The 23,833-nt window shown below is 43.0% G+C and overlaps 1 protein-coding gene across 1 annotated transcript in view; it reads right to left on the bottom strand.

Annotated features, from left to right (window-relative positions):
• Positions 1–2,100: 2,100 nt before the first annotated feature.
• LOC147725256 (GTPase IMAP family member 9-like) overlaps positions 2,101–23,833 on the bottom strand; it is a 154,009-nt gene continuing 132,276 nt past the window's right edge. The window contains exon 3 of the mRNA XM_086966564.1: positions 2,101–6,833. Coding sequence (XP_086822690.1) covers positions 5,752–6,833 — 1,082 coding nt within the window. The 3' untranslated portion in view covers positions 2,101–5,751. The remainder of the gene's footprint in view (positions 6,834–23,833) is intronic.

The following is a 23,833-nucleotide window of genomic DNA, read 5'->3' as shown; positions in this document are numbered from 1 at the left end:
TGCCTAAAAAACAACTTTCCACTCCTGCAGTAGGAGAGCCAGGCCCAAAAATCTGAGGGGGTTATTTATAACCTGCGTGCCTGTGATGGTATGGGCTTCACCTTATTTACAAGGCAGTGTTAATCCATTTAACATGGTTTAACGCTGCACTATAAAGAAGGCACCCTTTCTTGCTATCCTAGTGTAAGAGGGGAAGGCAATGAGTGTTGCGGTGGGCGTTCTGCCACAACACCCACTGATTTTGATGCTGACCAATATTTACAAGGGTAGCGTAACATGGGGCAGCACCAAAATCAAGACCAGGGAAAACCTGGTCTTATTCTGGTGAAACAAGGAGAAATGCTTTAATTGTCCACTTTTTTGCCGTTTCTATGTGTGCTGCGTTGCGCAGCACACATAGAAACAGCAAAACAACATTGTTTGTTTCTGTGCAGGAATGCGAGCCTGACTGCACACTCACACTGTTTTGTAAAAAAATGACGAGTTGCAACTTCTACGTGTGCTGCACAAAGCAGCACACATAGAAGTTACAAAATGCCATTTCAGATTGTTTATGTGCAGGAAGGGTCACCTTCCTGCACTAAACATCTCTTCCCCTCAACACAGGCACCCTTGCACTATGGTGCAAGGGCGCCTGCATTGGTGCTAGGCTGCTACATTTAGCACCAAAGCAGAAAGAAATACAGGGCTGCACAGTATTCATGTATATCTGGTGCAGCCCTGTGTTTCAGAAGTGGCAGAGGGAGGTGTTAAGCCAACAAAGCTAACCCCGCGCTCCGTCACTTCCTTTGTAAATATGCCCCTAAATGCCGCACACCGTCAAAATACTCCAGACTTCTGATTCTCACAAAGCCCATGCTGTTCACCAAATCATTTCACCCTGATTGGCCACAAATCATCTCCTTCCATGCCACCATATGCATGCTGCTGACAAAGACTCACTGTAGGGTTCACAGGTCAGATTGAAGAGGCATGAAAACAAATGCTGAAAATAAACTCTGTACCGCTCACTGGAAAGGCAAATACATAAACTCAACCTTCTCATCTGCATTCACCTCCTTAAAAAACAGTCACAGGGGTCTCTAAACACATGAGACACAATTCTTTCAAAGACCAGGACCTGAACATGTACTCAACAAATCTCTTAGCTATATTACCCGCCACTATTGAATTTAACTTTACATTAATCAATCTGTGATCTGCTCCTACTATGAGGCACCTCCATTCAAAATTCAATAGATACGTGTTGGTGAATTCACCCTTCTTCTATTTGCATCAAACTGTTACCCCTCTCAAGCTCACTGCAACTTTGTTGTCTATTATCCTAAACACTGTTACAAACTCTTAGCTCCTCTGTGATCCTTCCCATGCATCTGTATCCTGCGTCATGGTAAACCAATACATTGGGCAAGATTTACAAAGGTTTTGCATCTGGATTGTGTTCATTTGTTTAATGCAAATCTATTGCAAACCCTTTTTGAGGATTTGCAAAGCAATGCAAATTGGTATTTGCATTCATTTGTAAGGAAAATGAAAGCACACCAGTGCAAAGCTCTGCTTTGTGTTACTTAGCGTGAAGGGGCGTTACATGGATGGAATATGGGCGTTCCCTTGCGACCACCCATGCTTATTGTCCCAAAACCCTGTCTACTAACATTATTAGACCAAAATGTAATACAGCTTGAAAGCAGGCTTTAAAAGGAGAATTATTTTCTCCTTTCTTTTCAGACTTTGCATGTGTGCTGAGTAGAACAGGATATATACAAAGCAAGAAAAGGTTTAAAACGTGTGTAGGCATAGTATTGTGTACTGGTAGGGTTCCCTTCCAGTGCAAAACCTAGTCTAGACACAACAACACACCCTTGCAATATGCCAAAAAGGTGTGTGTGTGTTGCCAGCGCTAGGGAGAAGGGAGGATGGTGATATATCTCTGTAAATATGGCGCTCTCCTGCTCCCTGTCAAGCAACGCATCGAAGTTACTTTAGGTGCTACACTGAGTTGCATATCATTTACATAAATCTGGCCAGTGTGTCCTTCCTCCTGACCTCCTGGCCCCACCTTTTCTCAATAAGGAGGTCAAAGAACTCTTTTTTGCTTAAAAGCAAATTTTATTGGCATTGTTAGCAACCATCCAAAATAACAATTACAATTGGCTACAAATATTAATCAATGTCAGATAAGTAATCAGACCCTCATCCTTGCAAACACCTGAAGGGAATGTTTGTTAGTTGCAGTTTAAACCTCTTCACTCAGGCCTGAGAGTCAGATTTTTTGGTGAACTCTAGCCCCAAACTCTCAAGTGCCTTTTGATGTCTATTGAAATCAGTCTTCTTTATAATAAAGGCTGAGAGCAGTAGTGTTTTCACAATGTCCAAAAGGGCTCCACACTCTTGTTTCCAGTCTGTTTGAAGCACCCGGCAACCACTTCCTCTTGACATAACAAGCACAGAGGGCACTGACCGCTTCGTATCTTCGACAACTTCTGTCTAATGTAATATATTCTATAGGCTATTCACTGGACCCACAACTTTCTTCCCATCACCTCTAACTTTCTCTGTCCAGTGCCCAATGATTAGGGACGACCCACATCTAAAGAACCCAATAGAACTATAAGGTCTCCATGTGGAGTCCAGCTCTAGAGGCCTCATCTGCAGAGCTGTGTCATGCAATGGATGCAAAGTCTGCCCTTCTCTGACCAGTTATGAAGGCCTGACCTGTGAAAAATAGAGATCTGAAGTTCACAACTAGAGAGAAGCTCATTCATAAGCCTTCCACCCCTCTTCTATTGTGTACACTTCTAGCGGCAATACCTGGAGATCTGTGTTTAGCTATGGGCATCTCATTGATGTGTTGTGTAAATCTGGGGACCTTCTCTGGATTGTGGGAACCAGTTTTAGAGGCTTCACGTGAGAAAGTGTACAGCATTTTAGTGCCACATTGGGGGGGTGGAGCGTTCTTGAGTACTTATGCGCTTTGTCGCACGACCATTCATATGGACCACCTTTGGCAAATGATGTTCAATTTTTAAATGATGGTGCCTCATCAGTGTGTTGAGTGCAATTCTGGAACTTTCATTCACTGTGCTGTGCCAGGTTTTGAGGAATTGACTAGTTACGGAGGACTCATCTAAATTATTACACACCATTTTGAAGACTTTATATGAAGTCTGAATCTAGGTTACCACAGCTGAACTGGTCCTTTTCTGGTGGTCTACCTCGGTACCTCAACGTCCTACTCTCTTTGGCGCAGAGCAAAACATTATCAAAATACATAGGTACAGCCAGTGCAAGAATTACCACATAAGACTTAAAAAGTCACTATTAACCAAACTTGAGTACATGAAAACAACCCTATGCAAACAATAGGTAAAGTGTTAGAAATGTTACCCAAATTAAAATTGCAAAACAGTGTGCACTAAAGGTGAAATGTATACAAATGCTGATAACGTAGCCAATTGATTGTCCCGGATATTAAGATAAAAATAAAACAAGCCAAATCCTGCTTTGTGACTAAAACATTGGAGAAACCCTTGTGACTACCTGAATGTTGTAATATTCTTCACCTGTGCCTCATATTAACTGTACCTTCAATCTTGGAATGCCAATTTACCATGGCATGATATTAAGGTTGCTGCATCCTCACTCCCAACACATGCCCAGAGACTCAGTCAAAACTGGTCTACATTTATTTGAGTTTCCATCCAGATAGGACTCGACCCTGCAGTTCAGGATTAATTGGCCCTTTTTATACATGGCTAAATCTGATATGCATAGGATTGATAAACTCTTTGTAATTGTACAGTGAGTAGAACAGTTATGGAATCCGACCAAGCACAGCAGGTGGGGTGCAGTCTCAATTACTAGGAGATCTTCAGCATCTTAAAAGACTGCACATCTTTGTCAGCAAGCTACACCAACATGACCCCTCACACGACCTCTGCACCAAGCTCTCCCACTTCTTCTGCAAGAAGATAACCCACGTATATGATGCTTTCACTCCAAACTGGACCTCAGAGACCTTCCCCATATCAACCAAAGAGACCACACTGACTGCCGGGCCCACCACCACTAGGAACAAAATCTCTATCACAATGAAGTCTATCCACTCAAGCATACACCCCGATTCTGAATGCCTCCATAAGAACAGCCACCAACTCAGATGCCTGGAAAGATGCCACAGTACTCCCCCTCCCCATGAAGCACTCTGCAGTCCCAACAATGATAGCCACTTACAGACCAATCTTCCATCTCAGTGATATTCTACCCAGCCAAGGTTCTGGAGAAGATCAATAACAAGGACCTCGCCGACCACGTGAACAAGAACCATCACCGTACCACTTCTCAATTCGGGGCCAGATCAAACCACAGCACAGAAACAGCCTTCATCATTGCAACGGATGACATCAATATGATCATAGACAGAGGAGAGACTGCTGCTCTCATCCTCAGGGACCTCTCAGAAGTGTTCAACACTGTATCCCACACCATCCTCATCAAACGACTGAATGAAGCAAGCACCCAAGCATCCGCTGGCTTAGCTCCTTTTTGACCTCAAGTACCCAAAAGTAAAAGTAAAAGTGGAAGTAAAATATGTCCTAGTCTGCTTTTCCCTCCTACTCACTGTGGCCCAGATTTAGAAACACTTTATCTTGAATTTGTGTTTCTTTTTTTATGCAAATTCGATGCAAACTGTTGTGGTGGAGTTTAAAACCTAATGCAAATCACAACTTTTGACAGAAAGCAAAGTTGTGTAATGTGCTGCCTGAGCCTCACTTTAAGTCAATGGACTTACATGGGAGGTGCATGGGCATTCACATGCAACCACTCAGGGGTCTGAACGCAAAACCTAATCTACAAAGAATTTTAGACGGAATTTGCTCCAAAATCATGCGTCTCCACAAGGCAGATGTAATGAGGAGAACAGTTTTCATTTTGCCTTATTTTTCAGACTTTGTATGTGTGCTGCATTGTACAGCACACAAAGAAAGTGGGTAATGCTTTAAAGCATAGTTCCTGTGCTGGAAGGGTGACTTTATGTACAAAACCTAAGCTTTACATGATGGAAACAACCTTGCACTGTAGCATAAGGGTGTGTGTGTGTGTGTGTGTGTGTGTATGTGTGTGTGGGTGCGCATGTGTGTGTGTGTGTGTTTGTGCATCCTTCCTGAACGTGTGTCACTGCAGGAAGAGAGCAGATCTGGCCAGGGCTTAGTTCATGCATTGCAGCACAGCAACTTTACTCGCTGCCTGGAGTGATTTTTATGTAAATGTGGCCCTAAGGGGCATATTTACTAAGAATGAATGCCGCGTGTTGCAGAAAATGAAGTTGCTGAACTCCGTTGTGTGAATAGGAAAGAGCCGAGCTGCGCTACATTTACACAGCTATGGTACATTTAGCTCTCTCTTTTGGCTGCCTTCAACCAAAGCAGGCACCCTTGCATCTTGGGGCACAGATGCCTGGGTTGTGGTTAGGATATGGGTTATGTAGTAAAGAACAACATACTGCACAAAAACTATCTTTAGAGGCATTATGGAAAGAGGTAGTAACAAAGTCGTCAAATAAAGACATTTCTCCTTGTTGTACCAGCCTCAGGTAGGTGCACAATTTTGGACTAAACCAATGTGTACAATGCTTTGTAAATATGGGTTTGCGTCACAATCCATCTATAGATGCTTGGGAATGCCCACGCACCAGCCATGGAACGCTTCCATCGTACAAGGTAAGGTGACATACGTCAGATGGTAAGAGGTCTAGTCGGGCAGTTTCTTCAGGAATTTAGCGAGGGTGTTTGCCACCAGCCCGACGCCCGCCCCAAGCGCCGCCCCCACTAGCATTCCAGCAGGACCTAACGCAGCCCCGGAAACAAGGCCTATCTCTGCTGCGCCTAACATCCCAGCTCCCAGCACTGCTGTCCCCCCTAGAACAGCCCCCCCTACAGCCCAGCCCTTTAGGCGTTTGATAAGTACAGACTCCGCCTCCTTGTGAACAGCCTGAAGTTTTACGTGATACAGTCGCTCGTTTTCAGCTAACTTCCTTTCAGTTTCATCTTCAATTTCCTTTAACTGCTTATCTGCCATTTCCTTAATCCTTTTAATTGAGTTTTCGCGGTCAAGCAGTATTTTATTTTTCTCTCTTTCTCTGTCTTCTTGGATTCTTTTCCTTATCTTTTCCTCTTCCTGCTGCAGAAGTTTTGTAACGGTCTCATACATCTCATGAGTGTAGAACTTTCCACCATTCTCCGCCACCATGCGTCTAATGGTGTGAAACAGTTCCAGTCTCTGTTTTTCCATCTCTTCTCTAGTTGCCTTGTTGTTTACAGCGCACACACGGTATCCAGCTGTTTTTAGTAACTCTTCAAACTTTGCATCAGGTTTGGCAATGAAGTTTTCTATTGTCTCTCCTTCTTCCAGGTCCTCTTTCCGGGTAAACAGGACCATTAGGTGCTTCTGCGCCCCCGGCCCGAACAGATCCTGTATTAATTTGACCGCCTTGCTCTCCTCCTCTGTGAACCGCCCCAGCTGCAGCACCACGATGATGGCGTGGGGCCCTGGGGAACTGAGGACCACACTTTTTCCTATCTGTTTCAAAATCTCCTTGTTACAGACTGTTGAGTCAAGGAGCCCCGGGGTGTCGATGACTGTGATCTGTGAGTCCCTGTACTCACAGCTGCCCTTCTTACACTCCTTGGTTACTGAATGTGGCGAGAGTTTGGTGTCAAATTCATTCTTCCCCAGGATGGTGTTTCCGGCAGCGCTTTTCCCAGTTCCTGTTTTTCCGACTAGGATTATTCTCAGCTCTTTCTCAGCTTGCCGTTGATACCTTTTACCCCAATCTGTAAAAAAGGGAGACATTGTAAGAGAAAAAAAACTGTGAGCTATTTCAAACATCAATTAACTTCTAGAAAGGCAAGCGTTGTCAGGAGACCTCTGCAGCTTGCACCACTCATTGCCCCTGCCAGTGTCACCAATACCAGTGCCAGCAGAGTGTCTAACCACCACACTCCTACAAGTGTATGATCCAGAGCATTTCAGGCCACCCACAGCCTTAGGAATGGCATGGAATAGTCTGAAGTGATGTGGGCACACCATATTGACAAGCCGCAGCTAGGGCAAACCCGGGCTGGGTTAGTTGCGCTCCCTTCAGGAGCAGTCCTTGCCTGGAAGTTCTTGAGGAGCAGTGCCAGTACTGATCTTCATAAAGAGGACCTTTATCCAGAGTGGCATGGTGGGCATAATGCATTGGACTTGAATGAGCTTCCGAGGGATTGTCAATGTTGAAACTTCACTCCAAAATAATGACACCAAAGCTGCACTCTGGAGCCTTTTAAAGGAGCGTTTCGGCACAGTGCTTGAGATTAATTTGTGCATTCCATCATCACCTTGCTGTTGTGGCAGTTGATGTCCAAAGTGCAACGGGTATGCCCAGACGTGGGTCCCGTGCTCACTGTGTAACAGGACTCAAATGATTTCCTTATAATGAGCTCCAAACAGGCTTGAGGTTCCTTCTGGAGTACGCCTCATAAGACAATGTAGGATGGGCTGTACAAGGAGGAGCAGGATCTGTGCTGATTAGCATAAGATGGGCGTTTGTATAGAGTGAAATGGTGGAAAAAAGCTATGGAGTGGAATGTGATCCGATATCTAACCAGTGGCTGAAATTAATTCAAGCATTCAACCAATCACCTAGTTATTCCAGTCCATGCGTTAAGTGAGAAGAGTAAACCCAGACATGGAAGCCAGTCTCACTCTGCCCTAGAATCTAAGCCACACCCCACTGACAAGGGCTTAGTATGGAAAAACTGCTTTGGGGATGCTAGAGGGCCCTTCTGGAGGCAGTCTCACCAGGCAGTTTGTGACAGACTCTCTTCTTGAGGAGCAGGGTCGGAAATGAATTGCACAAGGACAGCCTTTGTGTAGAGCGTTATGGTTGGTGATGGACTAACGTGCATTCCTGAGGGATTGCCAGTTGTTGAAATTAATTCATGCATTCCATCTATTGCCTTCTTGTTGTTGCAATGATGCACAAGTGCAACGTGTAATCAAGATGTAGGTTCTGTGCTTTCCGTGCCATAGTGCTACCCATTTGTTCAAGGTAGTGCGAAATAGGTCTGCAATTGTTTGTACTCCCTACTGGAGGAAGTCTTACTTGGCAGTTTGGACGTATTATTCCTTTACGAACAGGGTGTAAATTAATTTGCATAATTATTTATTTATTGATTTGGAAAGTTTTGTATAGTGCGAAAATGACCCTAGAGGGTATCAGAGTGCTTTACAGAGGGATGCAACCAAGGCAGAACCATAGCAATAGACAAAAATAGCATAGTTACGTGACAACATGATAGAGAAAAATAGCAATAGTTTTGTGACGACATGATAGGCAAAAATAGAAATATTTACACAATCACATAATATTGGGCAAAATAATTGGCCAGCAGGATAAGGCAAGAAAGCCATCAGCATGATAGTATATGAGGTGATTCAGGACCTTTATTGGAAATTAGTGCAGGTAGGTATTTATCAGTAGCGATTTCATTTCCTCTTTGAAGGACATTGTTGATGGAATCAATCTCATTTCCGTTGGAAGGGCGTTCCAGATTCGTGGGGCGATTCCTGAGAAGGAACGGTTATAGCTTTTTGTTTTTTTAAATTTCTTTGGTTTAAGTTGGAAGGTGCCTTAAATACATGTACAATACCACTGGTATCAGACATGTTGAAGATACGACCTAACATTTCTGCGAAATGTATGGACCAGTTTGTTGATAATAGGGCATGTATCTCTGCAGAGGACCTTGCAACTTGCAGATCATATGTCTCTCTAGACGAGGTCAGTGGCACAGTTTTTTGTAAAAGAATGGCTTTCATTCTGCTTAAAGTATCAATTTGTATAGAAGAGATGTTCAGTGAAGGCCATAGTGGCGACTCCCCGTCTGTCTTGGTTTTCGGAAAAAATACTTGCATACAACAAGTGACCCTGGCGGACACACTAATGAGATAGCCTATTCCTGGCATCATTCTACAACAGCTGTGGCCGAGTTACTGTGAACCCTTGTGTCTTGTTCAGGAATCTTTCCTGACAGTTATTCGTGTATGTGGGCCAGATTAAACATTGTTTCCATTCAGGATTTGTTCTGTTTTGTAGTAAAATATAATTTACGTCTACCTCCTCACCTGAAGTTAAATTACTATCAGGTGTGGGCTTAGGTATGAGTGGTTAGTTTAAATCTTTTATCTTAGCCAGGGCAAGACAAGAAGTCTGTTGAACAGTGTCATTTAAGAACATCATTTGTTATGGGATGATACAGGCTCTGAACAATGCTTCTAAGCCTTGTACTTGCCAGTCTTTCGTGCCCCAAACAGTTTTTGTCTGAAAGTTGTCTTTCCAAAAGTTAAAGCCTAAGGTGGACAATTGAGCATAAAAGGCCGCAGAATAAATTTGTTTAGTATTTGTCAACATATTTGTCATGCTTGTCTTTTTCACATTTTTAAATGACAAACTTTCTGGGTTGTGACATTAAAACCTCTAAAATGTTGAAATGTTCTAATAAATGTTTTAGAACTACCTTTTGGAGGTGTTGGACAATGTTCCCATTGATTATAAATTAAAACATTTCTAGGGTTTTCAGATTTATGCAAGTAATGATGGCCAAAATGATTAAAACAATACATTTCTTCATAATTTGATGAACCTTCTAAGTATTCCTGTTTTGTAAATTTTGCTGACATTTCTAAGTCTGCCATCATGTTATTAACAGTCTCAAAGTCCCAATCATCAGAAAATGTGCTGGGTGAAACTAAATCGCTCAAGGAAACCTTAAATTGGTGTGGAATTTTCATCAACTCGACAGGGCCATAAATGTCATAATCAGTTGTATCCCAAGCTATTTCACCAGGTTGAGGAACCGCTGTGATGTTCACTGATGACAGGTCTCGTTGTTCACGATGAGATGATTTGTGTGGCTTCAGGAGCAAGTTGATGTTCTTACTTGCTGTGTCCATTTTAATGTGTCTTCCATCTATCAACTTTCCCAAACTTAAAACAAGAATGAGCCATAGCAGGAGATAAAATACACCTAACCCAATCCAAAATTCAACCCATGGTGAAACTAGATATGTTTTTGAAAGCTCTTGACCAAGTTCCGTCAATTTTTCCTTGAAGGTTTTATTTGCTGGCGTAATTTCAGGTTTACTGGGATCCTCAGAAAAGTTAACAAAGTTGATAAAATAGCCAGAGGCAGTTCTGTCAATAGTTGGTATTGCATCCGGATTCTTTGAAATCGCTGGAGCTGCTTGTTCCCTTGGCATGTTTATATAGTCAGATGCTACTTCATTTTAGACGGGAGTTTCTTGACAAACTGTAATTTGGGTTTCAAGAGGCACAAGTTCCATGGCTTTGCTGCATAGTCCTTCTTTTCTCACTTTAGAATCTTCAAAGGTGATGAGTCTTTTAGTTTTAATCTCTTGGATAGTAGCAAGATTTGGTCGTCTGCAACATCTTGGGAGCCCACTGGGCCGACTACTTATTATTGGCCCCGGTTTTACCAGGTCAATTGATACAGACCGGTTCTCCTTTCTTCCAGCAAGGGGCACTGTTCTTGTTCCGTGGATTACTAGTACAGGTACTGGTTTTCTGTAAGAAGGCCCAAACTCCTTCTTGTCCGCTATTTTCTCCTTGAATAGATCCCCAATCTTTGGAATCCAGACAGGTCTTGCTGGGACAGGTGGTTTTTCTTCAGTGGTCGTTGGCTTTTCACTGGTGTTGCTTAGACTTCTTCTTGTTTCATTTAAGTCCTGTAACACAGCCAAACGATCTTTGATATTAAAGGGTTTTTGTTCCACCACTGAAGTGTGACGATTGAGATCTTCAACCAACATTCTCCACTCAGAGAAATTCTTGGCAGGTTATTAAGACTACGTTGGACATTTATTAGATGTTTGACCCACCCATCACCCGAACCTAATAACCTAGCTGTCGTAGATTGCTTTAGGTCACATTTTTTTCTCTCCACAACCGTATTTCCCTCAGGATGGAAGGGACTCAAAAATCGCAATACAAGGCCTAAGCTGGCCATGGCCTCTTTGTAAGCCCTAGAGCTAAAAGCAGGACCCTGGTCAGAATGTAGCGTGCTGATTTAGTATGTGCTGATAAAGATTCGCAAATCTTTTATGACAGTTCGGGCGTCAGCCAAGCGCTGAGGCCACATCCAAATGAATCGTGAGCATGAATCCACTGCGACCATGATATGTTTATAGTTGCCATCCTTTTCTAGGGGACCACAGTGGTCCAGGTAAACACATGCTAATAGTTTATCTGAAATTAAAAGGGGCGCCTGCGCCAGGCGTTTCACTATTGAAACTTTCATTTCCTGGCAGATTTCACATTCCAAAACATAGTTTCTGGTTTGTTTCCTCATGAGTGGCCACCAGTATCGCTGTTTTAATAATGAAACTGTGGTGGAAAGCAAACAGAACATTATTTGCATCAGTTATATATGAGTGCTTGAGTGGAAAGCCTTTTGGTAGTGTTTTACCACTGTCTTTTATTGAAGCAGTGACTGCTTGCATTGTTTCGCTGTCTATCTTCGTTTTTGAATGAGTGATTGCAGCTACGGAAGTCGTTTGCACAGCTGCCTTTGCGACTTCATCAGCCAATGAATTCCCTTCAACGTGAGCGCCATCACGCTGATGACTCAGTGTCTGGATCACGTGAGTCTTTTGTAGTTCTTTCTGCAAAGAACTACTTGTTCCCAAAGCATTTTATGCTTGATTGTTCCACCTTTTGCGTCTTTAAATCCATTTTAAACCTAGTTCTGCAGATATTCATTGTAAGACTGACGCAACATTAAGAATCGCACACTATGAGTGTGGGGAATTCGCGATCGGTATTTTTAAGCGCCATCTGAAAGCCTGTAGTTCAGCTCGCTGAGCTGTACAGTCTCCGAGAGATTGAGTTTTGGTGAAAATAGGTCTGAATTTACCATCGCGCCAGCGACCTTTAACAATCACGCATGCAGCACTATAAGCTTGTTTACCCCCAATTGCAGGCTGTGCTGATCCGTCTGTATATATTACACAGCCCTAATGTTCTAGAGGTAGATTTTCAGTAGGCAGAGGACATTCTTGTTCGTATTGGAGAAATTCTTGTGTCTTCAAGTAAGGGTCAAAAACGTATTCAACGTCTGTTGCAACAAGAGAATTAACTCATTGTATCCATCTTGGAATGCTTGCCTTCGTAACGGCCTCTAAGGCAGGTACAGGTGTAACAACTTTTAATGTGTTTACCCTGTGCGAGGGCTCTCTCCTTTCCTTCCACAGTTTGAACCGCTGTCAGAATTTTTTCTGTTCAAGTGAATTTCATTTCAGCTTGTGTGTACAAGTGTGATTTGTAAGATATTGGCCCCTTTTCACCTTCATTAAAGGTTAGGTATGTGAATCAGCATCTCCCTGGAATGATTCGGATTACAAGGTCGCGTACGATGTCTCATGTTTGTAAGTGTGTTGTGGCCAACATGTCTGTTTGTACTGAACGCAAAATTTCTGTGTGTTTTTGAGTCCAATTAGTAGGTTTGAAATCAGGTTTGATTAGTTTGTAGAGAGGTTTAACCCTTTCTGCGTAATTCAGAAGGTAAGTTCTTCCGAAGTTTAGAAATCCTAGAATTGACTGTAAGTTTTTCAGCGTTTTTGGAGGTTGGAGCAGCTCACATTTTTCTAAAAAGTTTGCGTTTGCTGCCAGGCTTTTGCCTTCACTTGAAAGTTCGTATCCCAAGAATAGGACATTGAGGTGGGCAATTCTCGATTTTTTAAAGTTGAATTTATACCCTTCAGAGGCAAATCTAAGTATTATGGTGTTCACCCTGTTCAAGTGCCTGTCCAAATCATCATCTGTAAGATAGATGTCATTGACATAAGATAATGCCTCATCATCGTACGTTTCTAGTAAGTCTGTTACTCTGGCTGAAAATAATACAGGACTGTTCTTGAATCCCTGGGGGAGACGACAAAAGTGTTGTTGTCTCCCCAATTTTGAGAAAGCGGTCAAGTACCTGCTTTCAGGTGCAATGTTTTGCCAGAAGAAACCGTTTGAAATATCTAATGTACTTTTATATTTCTTGCGAAAGATGTTATTCATCAGTGCTGCACCGTGTGAATTTTCTACTGCAAAAGTTTTGCAACAAGAGTTTAAATGTCTGTAATCCAAAACTAGACATTGGAAGGATTGTTCATGGACGAGGTGCATGTTTCAATCACCCCTTGGTATTCAAGTTGATCTAAGATCTCCCTGACTTGTTTTTTAGTTTCCTGCTTTACTGGATACTGCCTCTGGGCAGTAGGTTGATTTTTTAACTGGATTTTATGGGGAGAAGAATCCTCATCCCATCCCACGTGATTTGTATATAATGCTGGAGCCTGGGACTCAGCCCATTTTCTGGCATAGGTGTATTTTTTATGAATAGGAATATGATTAGAGAATGCTGGCATAATGATTTCTTCGCCATGTGGGCACTCCCTGACAAATTCAGGTGGCCAGTCTTTTTCAGCCAGAAAGATGTCATAACCCTTGGATACTTTTTCCCAAAAGAGTGCTTTTATATTCCTAGTTATATCCCCCTCTATTCGGAGTGTGACTTCACATAACTTATGTGGTACACTAACCCTGGTATCTGCAGTTTCAACCTGAATGCATTGATTCAGATCCACTGTCTCCAGATGATCTTTCAGGATCCTGTGAGCTATGGTGACCTCTGCTGCGCTGTCCAGTAATGTCTGGGCCCACTCCCCATTCTTGAGTTGTGTCCTCAAGATCCTGGACATGACTGATTTTAATACTTGCTACCTTCTTTTTGGAGAATTGGGTTTTCTTATTTTTTGGAACGTGTTGATCATCTTTGGACTTCACGCGTTCTTCTTTGTGTTCTTATCATCCTCTTCTTTCGGATTTCTGAGAGGAAGTCTAAAATGTACAAGCAGTTCGTGTATCAGTATCTTGATATCTATCAGGTTTTCTTAAATTATCCCTGTTTCTAAGGATATACCTCTTTTCAGAGTGCTCCTTTTGAGGAGATCTACCTCTAGACTGAGAGCGTTTCTCTTTAGGAAGTTACTGTCTACTATTTTCCCATTTCTTTTTAGGAGTAGTTAGATTATTTTTGATTAAAACTTTTTCAGGATTTTCTGTTAGTTCGGGCTTTATAGGTTTCCGTCTCAAACTATCTCTTCCTAGTTCCTCCTAGGATTTTTCAATAATTCTACCAAGTTCATATGGTTGCTCAGTAATATCTAGTTCTTTTAATTTTTGGCGGATTGCCACTGATGCTGATTCACCTTTAATGTTAGCTAATAAAATAGCTGAGACCTGTTTGAAATATTTCAGTAATTTCATACCAAGATTCAAGGCCGGTTCTGGACCGTATTCATTTTGAATCTGTCTCAGAACGTCTGGTATTACCGCCATAGACGGGACACCATGCGTTTTTGTGTAGATTGAAGCAAAGACTGTACCCCAAGTCTCGCAGTCCTCCACGTGTGGTGCGATCCCCATTGGGAAACAGATTGTTAAAATCCTGCGTTTCTCATGAGGTGTACTATCGGGAAATACTGCCTCTATTTGAGTAATTTTCTGGGCTAACCAGAATGGAATTTGTTCCCTTTTTGCGGGCAACTTACCGATTACTGACTGTATAGTCTGTGGTGTGATTTTGTTTGTGTTCCCCTGATGAGGGGTGTGCTGTGGAATTCTAATAGCAGGTTGGACTGTTAAAGTCAGCATGACATATTGTACCAGTTGTCTATGTATTTTAATTAATTGTTTTAGCTGACCTAACAGTTCTACATCTGACATTCTTTCAATGTTAGGATGTGGCGTATAGCTGGCTAGTACCGACCATGTAGCTACTGGTCTACCTAGTGGACCGAGCCTGGTAATGTGAGTTTGATGTTGTAGGGCGCCTTTAAAAAAGAGCTGATGCTCTTGGTAAGTTAGTGGAATTTCAACGTCCTCGAAAGGAACGTATTCTGCTGGATGTTCCTCTATCTTAAAGCAGTGGAACACATGTGTTGTTGGATTTGCTTGTGGAAAGATAATCCATGAATAGAATACCTCTGTCTGCCGATATTCACGTGCCTCAATGACAAATATAACCCTACCACCTCTTGGTGATAGGCCATTTTCTATAAGCTTTATTGCTATGGTTTTCCTTACGTTTTCCGGGAAGATTATAGCATCTGCATCTTCTTCATTAAACTCTATGGTGTCTAAACCTGGTTGGGCTGTAGTTCTTGCAGCTCCACTGCCCCCAGGATTGTCATTGTTTGACATTTTGTTAAGAAGTTTTGCAGAGCAAGTTTCAAGGCAATAAAGATAAGGTGCACAATATTTTGGAACACAGTATTCTTCAACGTTGAACAAAACCAAAAACTAAGACATAGGATTTTTCGTCCTACTCAGTTTAAGGAGGATATTTTATCCTTTAACTCACTCCAGACATCTATTGGAGTTTTTACGGGATAAAGGGGTCTCTGTGAAAAGCACGACTCAGTTACTCTGGTATCTAGCGTTAAATTACTACCTTACCAAATGTTGGGCGCCATGTAGTGTAGTTCCTATATTCCCAATAGGCTCTGCGCATTGGAATAATATATCCTATTGATTAGACATAGGACTGAAGTCTACTAGGTCTCTATTGAATACATTAGACTTAATTGTGAGTGCCAGCTAGCTCAGAGGTCACTAGAAACTTTCTCGAATAAACAAGAAGGGATTAGTTTCTGACAACCGCATACAAATGACAACTTTGTTTCCCCAAGATAAAACTGATCATCAGAGTCATGGAAACAATAGATAGATATTTCACTCAGTCAATCGTGCATGCTACATTTCACCAGAGGTGCAGACAAATAGATTGTCGTGCGTTTTCAATAAAAGGTTTTTATTGAACAGTCTTCTTTCTCAAGCATAATAAATGAACTGCTACAATTGTAAAACTCTTTGTAAAATATAATGCATACAGTATAAAAAGTAGAATAAAATATTACTGTAAGAGAATTGCATGGTTCCTAAACCATAGATAGATACATACATACATAAATAACAGAGGCTAAAAGTACTCAACTGGTGTTTCTAAAAAACGCCTACCCCGGTGTAAGCTTAGTACGTGGGAAGAAGTAAGTGAGGTGTATCATAAATGTAGTATTCTTTTGCCAAGAATCTGTCCAAGATTTCTCTTAGGGTCTAATCAGCTCCGTACCTTAGTTTAGAATGAAGGAGGTCAGTCTCCGGACTCGATTTCCCAACAACCCGCAAGGGTAGCTTGGAAACACCGGAGCTGGATTTCTCGGCAGAAGACAGCGTCTCTCTCAGTGCGTCTGCTAGAGGGTCGGCATCCTTCGGCACTTGCTGTAGCAGGATGTGTTGGGCAAGTAGATAGTCGAACTGCTCCAAACCACTGTGTGTTTGCTAAGGCAAGTGTGGGCATACTTATACCTTGAAGTTTCCACGTTTGTTGTAAAGGTGGACATAATAACATCATTATGAAGGGGATGAAGTCCCCTTCGCTGCTAGGAGACCTTAGGGGACAACTTGTCATTAAAGACTCTCAGTTCTTTGAAAACTCCATGAGTTCTTGGACAAGTCAGTTCTCGAGCAATGGAAAGTCCCTAGCTGCTGAAGCCGAGTCTTCCAAGAAATCGTTGTAGATTTTTGGAACTAGTGGAAGTAGACCTGCCGTATTTGGACTGCATGAGCTATGACTAAATATGGTTATGATAGTGATTTATACCTATATAAGGGCATGAATCAGGAAATTTTCAATAGTGTCCTAAAAAGGTTTACAACAGGATTGGTTGGATTTCATTCTCAGTGTTCTATTGTGGAGAACGGAGGCAAACCAATTTAGTACTGTGCCAGACAGCCCCATCCTATGTTCCAGAAGGCTCAGGAGGTTGTCATGTTTGACTGTATCAAAGGCTGATGAGAGGTCGAGTAGGATTAATAGGCAGGATTTGTTTTGGTCAAGTAGGGTAGGTGCGTCAACAACTATGTGAGTGATGGCTGTTTTGATGCTGTGACCTTGACGGAAGCCCGATTGAAATTGATCTAGTAGCTGGAATTCCTCAATGTGGTTGCATAGTTGTAACTGTACACATTTTTTCAATGAGCTTTGCCAGAGTAGGGGTGTTAGTGATTGGTCGGAAATTATTTAGATCATCGGGGTCTGCTGTCGATTTCTTTAGGATGGGTAGAACTATCCCGAACTTTAGGCAATCAGGGACCTCACCTTAAAGTGGGGAAGCATGAACGCTCTAGGTCCAGAGTGGAACTAGAGGCCTTATCATTTCTTTAAAGAAATATGATGGAAGGGGATTGTTGAAGTGATTCGAGGGTTTCAGGGTACAGAGAATGTTGAGGATGGAAGTGTCAAGGTTAAGAATTGATTCCAATGCGCATTGGTTGTAGGGGAGTGGTAGGTAGGAAGAGGGGACTGGGGAGTTAGGTGTGAATCTGGTGAGGAAGCTAATTCAACCAAGGCAGATCTTAGATCAGATTCTATTTTGTTAGATTTTTCGATGAAGAAGGCTGCAAAGTCCTCGCAATGAGGTTGGGGAACGGCAGTGGTTGTCGATTGAATGGGTATGTTGTTGGATTGTTGATTGATCAGTTCAAACAACATTTTGGGGCGGTTTCTAGCTTTGTCAAGGTGTCTTCTGAAGAAGGCCACTTTTGCAGTTCTGATGTGTTTGTTGTACAGACTCCTTCTTGTTCCTAGAAGTTGGAAGGAGTTCAGCAGGTGGAGAAGATCTCCAAGCTCATTCCGCTAGTCTTAGGTTGCGCCTGTGTGAGTTCAGACAGTCATTGAACCAAGGATTGGAGTCTTTGTTGGGTTTTCTATTTAGTTGAAGGGGGGAGATTGCATCCAAACATTTAGCATGGAGTTGTTGTAGTGTTTGGTAACTTCATGGACATCTCTTGCGTTGTATGATGGCTGAAAAAAGATGGACTGGAAAGCAGCCGGAGGGATTGCCAGTGGCTTAGATTAATTCAAGCATTGAACCTATCACCTATTGTTATAGCAGTTGGTGAGCTAAGTCCAAGTAGCTAATCAGATGTGGGTATCGTGCTCAGTTCCACTGGACTCTACTGATGAGCAACAAGTAGAGAGATCTTTTATGGGTTGCTTGAGGTCGCTTTTGAGGAGGCCTCATCTGTCAGTTTACGACAGATTGTTCCCATGAGCAGCAGGGTCAAAGCTGATTTTCAAGAAGTGGCCCTTTGCCTAGGGTGGCATGCTGTGTGGGGTATGGACCTGGGGGATTGTTAAATGCAGTGATTAATTCAAGCATTCCATCAATCACCTTGTTGTTACATTTGATAAACTTGTGCAAGTTTTATTCTCAGACATAGGTCCTGTGATCAGTTTGCCATAGATTTGAACTGCACCTTGGCATGCTCTTGGTTGGGGGATGAAGTCCCCTTCGCTGCTGGGAGTCCTTAGGGGACAACGTATCTACCTGTTACCTCCAGTAAGCTCCAAACAGTGGGGCTGTACAGAGATGGTGGCAGGCCTTTCCCCATTTATCCACGACTCAGCAAATGCACCTCCTAGCTCGCTCTTGTTTAAGGGATGAACTACCCTTGCCTCTTGAGGTTCCCTGGGGGCCGACTAGCCCTCCTGTTACCTCCAGTAAGCCCCTTACAGCTGGATTGCTGAGAGGTGGTCAGATGCCACACACCCTTTTTACACCACTCTGCAAATGCTCCTCCAGGTGCACTGCTGCTTGGAGGATGGATTCCATTTTAGTCCTAAGGTCCTCAGGACACAAGGGGACCTTATTGTTCCATCAGCAGTGCGCCAAGAGGAGTGTTTGCAGAGTAGTGTAAAAAGGGGTGTGGCCTCCTACCACCTCTCAGCAATCCAGCTGTACGGGGCTTACTGGAGGTAACAGGAGGGCAAGTATATAGCAGTGAGTGGGTGTATGAGTACTGGTATGGATCTGAAAATGGTTTTTTGACTGATTGTGTTATATGCCCGAGCTTGGCCCAGTAAGAAATTAGTACTATTCTTGCATATACATGAACCCTTCTTCATAAAGTTGCCTTTTCTTTGCCACATTTAATTATGATTCACATTTTGCATTTGTGACATTTGGATTGGTTTCACAGCAAACCGGAAGCCTATTTTTTTCAGAAAGATGTGGCCTTAACTTCGGTCAAAGAGACGTTTGATCTTCAGGTGGCTCATTCTTCTTCAGAGCTATAGGCGTTTCTCAGTACTAACTTCCCACAACATATTTTTTTTTTGGAGCTGGTCCATCATATTTTTAATATATCTGAATCAACTGAAATTGTAGGGTTTTGTAAGAGCGTAGTCTCTGAGTTGGTCAGCACTTTCCAGATGGTATTTAGAATTATTCAATCCTTCATCCACTTTGACCTCGGAAACATCTTTGGAGGTCTTCCGCTGGTACTGATCCTAGTTGCAGAGCTACTGATTTTATTCTTCTTTCTCTGCAATGGATGTCCAGTTCAAGAACAAATGGAGTTGACACTGCCTCCTGCCCTCTAGTACCATGAAGGCATGGTGAATTTCTTTGGCATACCTCTGCTTCACGAAAAGAATGAGCATTGGTTTCTGTCCTTCTGGCCTGTGTTCTGTTGCCTCTTGTGCACTTAGGAGTGTGTCCTGATCCTGTGCTTGGGTTTGCGGGTGCTTGAACCTTGGAACATACACATGATGGGGGACCCGTTAAAGGTCCATATGTACAGCTGTCCCCTGCCAATACCTGTGCTCCCAGTCTCGTTCTATGAGCTTTCCCGGGTTGCCTCTGCACCTAAAGGTTTTGATCCGAGCTCTGTTTCAATGGAACAGCAGGTGGCTCTGTTTCCTCCCTCAGTGGCTGCTGTGGGTGCTGGATGGGAAGATATTCGCTCTATTGATTTGCTCTGAGGTTTGTCTCCGGGAACGTTGTATGCGAATGCTGGGAACAGCAACGTTTTGTCTACCACTTGGGGCATGTGAACATCTGACTTTCAATGTGGTGAGAATGTTTTATCTGGCCTGTTTTTACTTTCAAATTTGTTTTGAAATTGCATTTATTTTAACTGTTTTTATATATTATATATATATGTTTGGCTTTCTTTGTGCTTTGGGCCTCCAAATAGCATGAGTGCCTATATTTTATTATGATTTCAAGCAATTTTACTATGCACAGTTTTTAGCATTTTATTTTATACTTACATGAGATTCCCTTGCTTTTAGTAACTTTTCACCAACATATGTATGAGGAGTGGATGTCATGTGCTCGAGTTAGGGCTGGTAGGAAATTTGTATCATTCTTGACAAACACAAATCTTCTTCTTAAAGCTGCCTTCTCTTATCAACATTAACGTTTGACACACATTTTGCATTTGTGACTGTTGGATTGAATTCGCAGAAACACAGACCTTGCTGACACAGAACACTTCGTGAGAATACTAGCACACAGACTTGGCATTTGGTGCAAGGCCTCTCACATGCGTAATACAAATGTGTTTTATTATTACATTCATATGGCATCACAGCTATCTGTAGAACACAAACAATGACTACCCGATTACAATATCCACCCGAGGCAAGCAGACCATTTTTTATATTTAGTATTTTGTTTCCTAACAAAATCAGAGAAGACACTTCTGCTGACCTCATGGGGTTCCTGCAAGCTGGAACTTTCCCCTTGCAGCTGACTGACATCTCCATGAGGGGTGTCCAGTTTGTGACCAAGACAGGGTGATACACTCTTACAAGGCCTGGGCAGTGAACTCCAGTTTGTTTGCAGAGTTTGCGGAGTTTTCTGCACTCTGCGCTGCGCGGAGTTCGCGGAGTGCAGAAAACTCCATTTTACGTAGTGCAGCAGAGTATGTTCCCTGCTTGCGTTCGCAAACAGTTACTTCACGAGCGCAAGCTGCCACTCGGGTAGAATTTCTACCTGAGCGGCAAGAAGACCAGCGCAAACAACAGTTCGCACTACAGTCTGCCACTTGCGAATCTTCGCAGAGTTGTTTGTAACTTTGCAGAGTTCCGCGTAGCAAAACTCTGCAAACTATGCCCAGGCTTAACTCTTACCCATCAGGTAAAGGGGATAGAATGGATCATCCAGACGGGGTTTTCTTATCAAATCATATATTCACACCTTGGACATATATGTTAGAGTTAGCATCGTAGGGGTATGCTCGATAGCTACAATCTCTTGTATGTATTCATACACAACCTGTCTCAACAAGGTGGTGGAGCTCTTTGTTTTATTTTCTGTGTTCACACTCATTGTAACTTTTATCTGCTTCTGCCCATTATACATCGCAGCTCCCATATTTTATACAAGAATCCTTCTGGTTCAATTAATATTGAAAATGCCCCTCTGTATATTCTTTGTCTATTTCTCTGAGCAAAAGAAAGCACAAGTGACAGAGCAGATGTTTGTAGTCTGTCATCTTGGTTCCTGAGTGAACAGAGTTGTCATGTTCAGTGGTTGCCACAACTGTTTGCTCCCTGTTTACATTAGGGGGCGTAACGGTACCACTGCCAGCTATGTGGCCCAATGGGCAATATATTTTACGGGAGTGCATATAATCAGTCTGGCACCATTCTAAGTTTATTTCTTTAAAAAATGCACAGTTCCTACTGATTGGTGGAAACTGCACAACAGTTGTGCGGGTTTGTGAGTGGGCGTACTAGAGGTTGTGAGTGGTTCTGTGGATGATGTATTCAGTAATGTCACTGACAATGCCATGAGTTATGTAATATGTGAGGTCATAAGCAGTGCATTGCAGGGGTGTAGGTTACAGTAAGCTCAGGTAACTATAACTGCTGAATTTCATTGATTCTACTTCCTAATGATAATGTCTCTGTAACATTTTTTTTAAGCGAATTTCTATGGGCTTTTTTGACTAGTAGTTCCATTTGCAGAGTGGGGGAGAAAGGGGACGTGGCCTTCAACAAACTGTCAGCAATTCCGCTGTGTTGGACTTATTGGAGTTAACAGAACGGCTTTGTGGCTCTGAGGACCCTCAGCAGACAAGGGGGCTTCATCCCCCAAGCAGTAGTGTGCCAGGAGGCACATTTGCAGAGTAGTAAAGAAAGGGAGCAGCCCTCAAATCAGCTTTCAGCAATCCCTCTTTGTGAGACTTATTGAAGGTAACAGGAGGGATTCTTTGCCGCCAAAGACCATTGGTATCTAAACGGACTCCATCCCCAAACCTCTTATTATTATAGGCTTAGACCTACACCTGCAAATAAAAATATGTTAAAAAACAGCAAACAAATATACTCTGCTTTCCCAACGGTCTGTACAAGGTTTCAACTTTTGGAAAGACACCAGTGATTGGCAGGTTCAGGGAAATGAGACCTTATCCACAGCATGCCTCATCAAATTATTTTCCTGAACAAAACAGTGCAAAAAACTTCCTGTCTTGGAATAGCCAAAATTACGGATTTGAACACAAATCATATTCCCGCATTCACACGCATTGAGAACTGGCAGCATTGAACACACTTCAGTGAGGATACACTAGATAGCATGATACTTAATGGTTGGGATGGTTGGTTTGGCTGACGGACACTATTAGGTGTCAATCTAGATTCCTGATCAAAACTGAAAGGTTTAGAATCAATAGGTGGTGACCTCATATAGATTTGGGAAGTGCCTCGATTGGCTAAAAACCTCAACATTTTCCCAGGTGAAGCAACACTTGTCCCTTCTTCTGATGACATGGATCTCAGCGATTTTCTATTAGATCTCCGGAAACTCATGTCAAAAGAACCTCTTGTATAGAATATACAACGAGCTGCGGAAATTTCTCAACTCGAAGCTGCTGCAAGATTGCGCGAGATTGACACAGTTTACTTAGAAAAGGCTTTGATTGTCATTGTATATTGTATGACCATATGATCATCCAGAAAATATTCACTGGGCAACCTAGTGTATTTTGCAAGTGACATAATACAGCAAGATATGTCTATTTTACAGCATAGTCAGTCACAGCTACAGTCCATTTTATTACTAAGCTGGACACTGCAAACATTATGTTCTGTCCACATGCCATGGCATTACATCATAATACAAGTTTGTTTTCTGCATCTGATCTAATGGAAAGACAGTAATGGTAAGTAGACATGTGAATATACCATGGTGCACATTGAAACATTAGACCAATTACTTTTCACTATGGCTGAGGCACCAGCCGCAGACTGGATAACCCATGGTTACATCACTCTACCAGTCATGACTTTCCAATTCCAATATTTTGTACAATACCAACATGAAGGCAGATACGAAGCGCTAGGGGAAGGCTAGAGTACTGGGAATTACCATTCAAGTTTGGATGCAGGAATGAGGACACAGAAGTTTACCTGAGTGGTTCCGGCAGTGATGATGCTCTTAGCGGGTGTTGGACAGGCCACACGACAGGCTTGCTCCCTCCCCGCACGACCAGGCCAGAGCCTGGCTCTCCAGGTGTTACATGCAACAACCACCCGTTTCCCGTCTCATATGGGACCCCTGCCCCATGGCCTCTCCACATCATGGGCCCGAATCACTACCGGCCCCCGCGCCCGGCCTGGGCGCCATCTTGGACACAGCACCACGAGGCCGCGTGGCCTCCGATCGACCCTAACCCTGGGCCTGGCCAGGCCCCGACATCCCGGCACCACCATCCACCCAGGAGGTGAGCGGACTACTTGGCAGGTCAATGGGAGAAAGAGGTGTCGATGGCTCTCCCCCGCCAGGTGCCGATCGCCCCCAACTCCCCCAGGCGCTGGCTCCACCCCCCTGCTGGGTGTCTGGACTCCCTCATCCCGGACCTCCCGAC

This window comes from Lissotriton vulgaris, chromosome 4_1 (assembly GCF_964263255.1).
Source record: "Lissotriton vulgaris chromosome 4_1, aLisVul1.2, whole genome shotgun sequence".
In the NCBI taxonomy this organism is placed as follows: domain Eukaryota; kingdom Metazoa; phylum Chordata; class Amphibia; order Caudata; family Salamandridae; genus Lissotriton; species Lissotriton vulgaris.
Note: the sequence above shows the minus strand (reverse complement) of the source record. Positions and strands in the feature narration are given on the sequence as shown.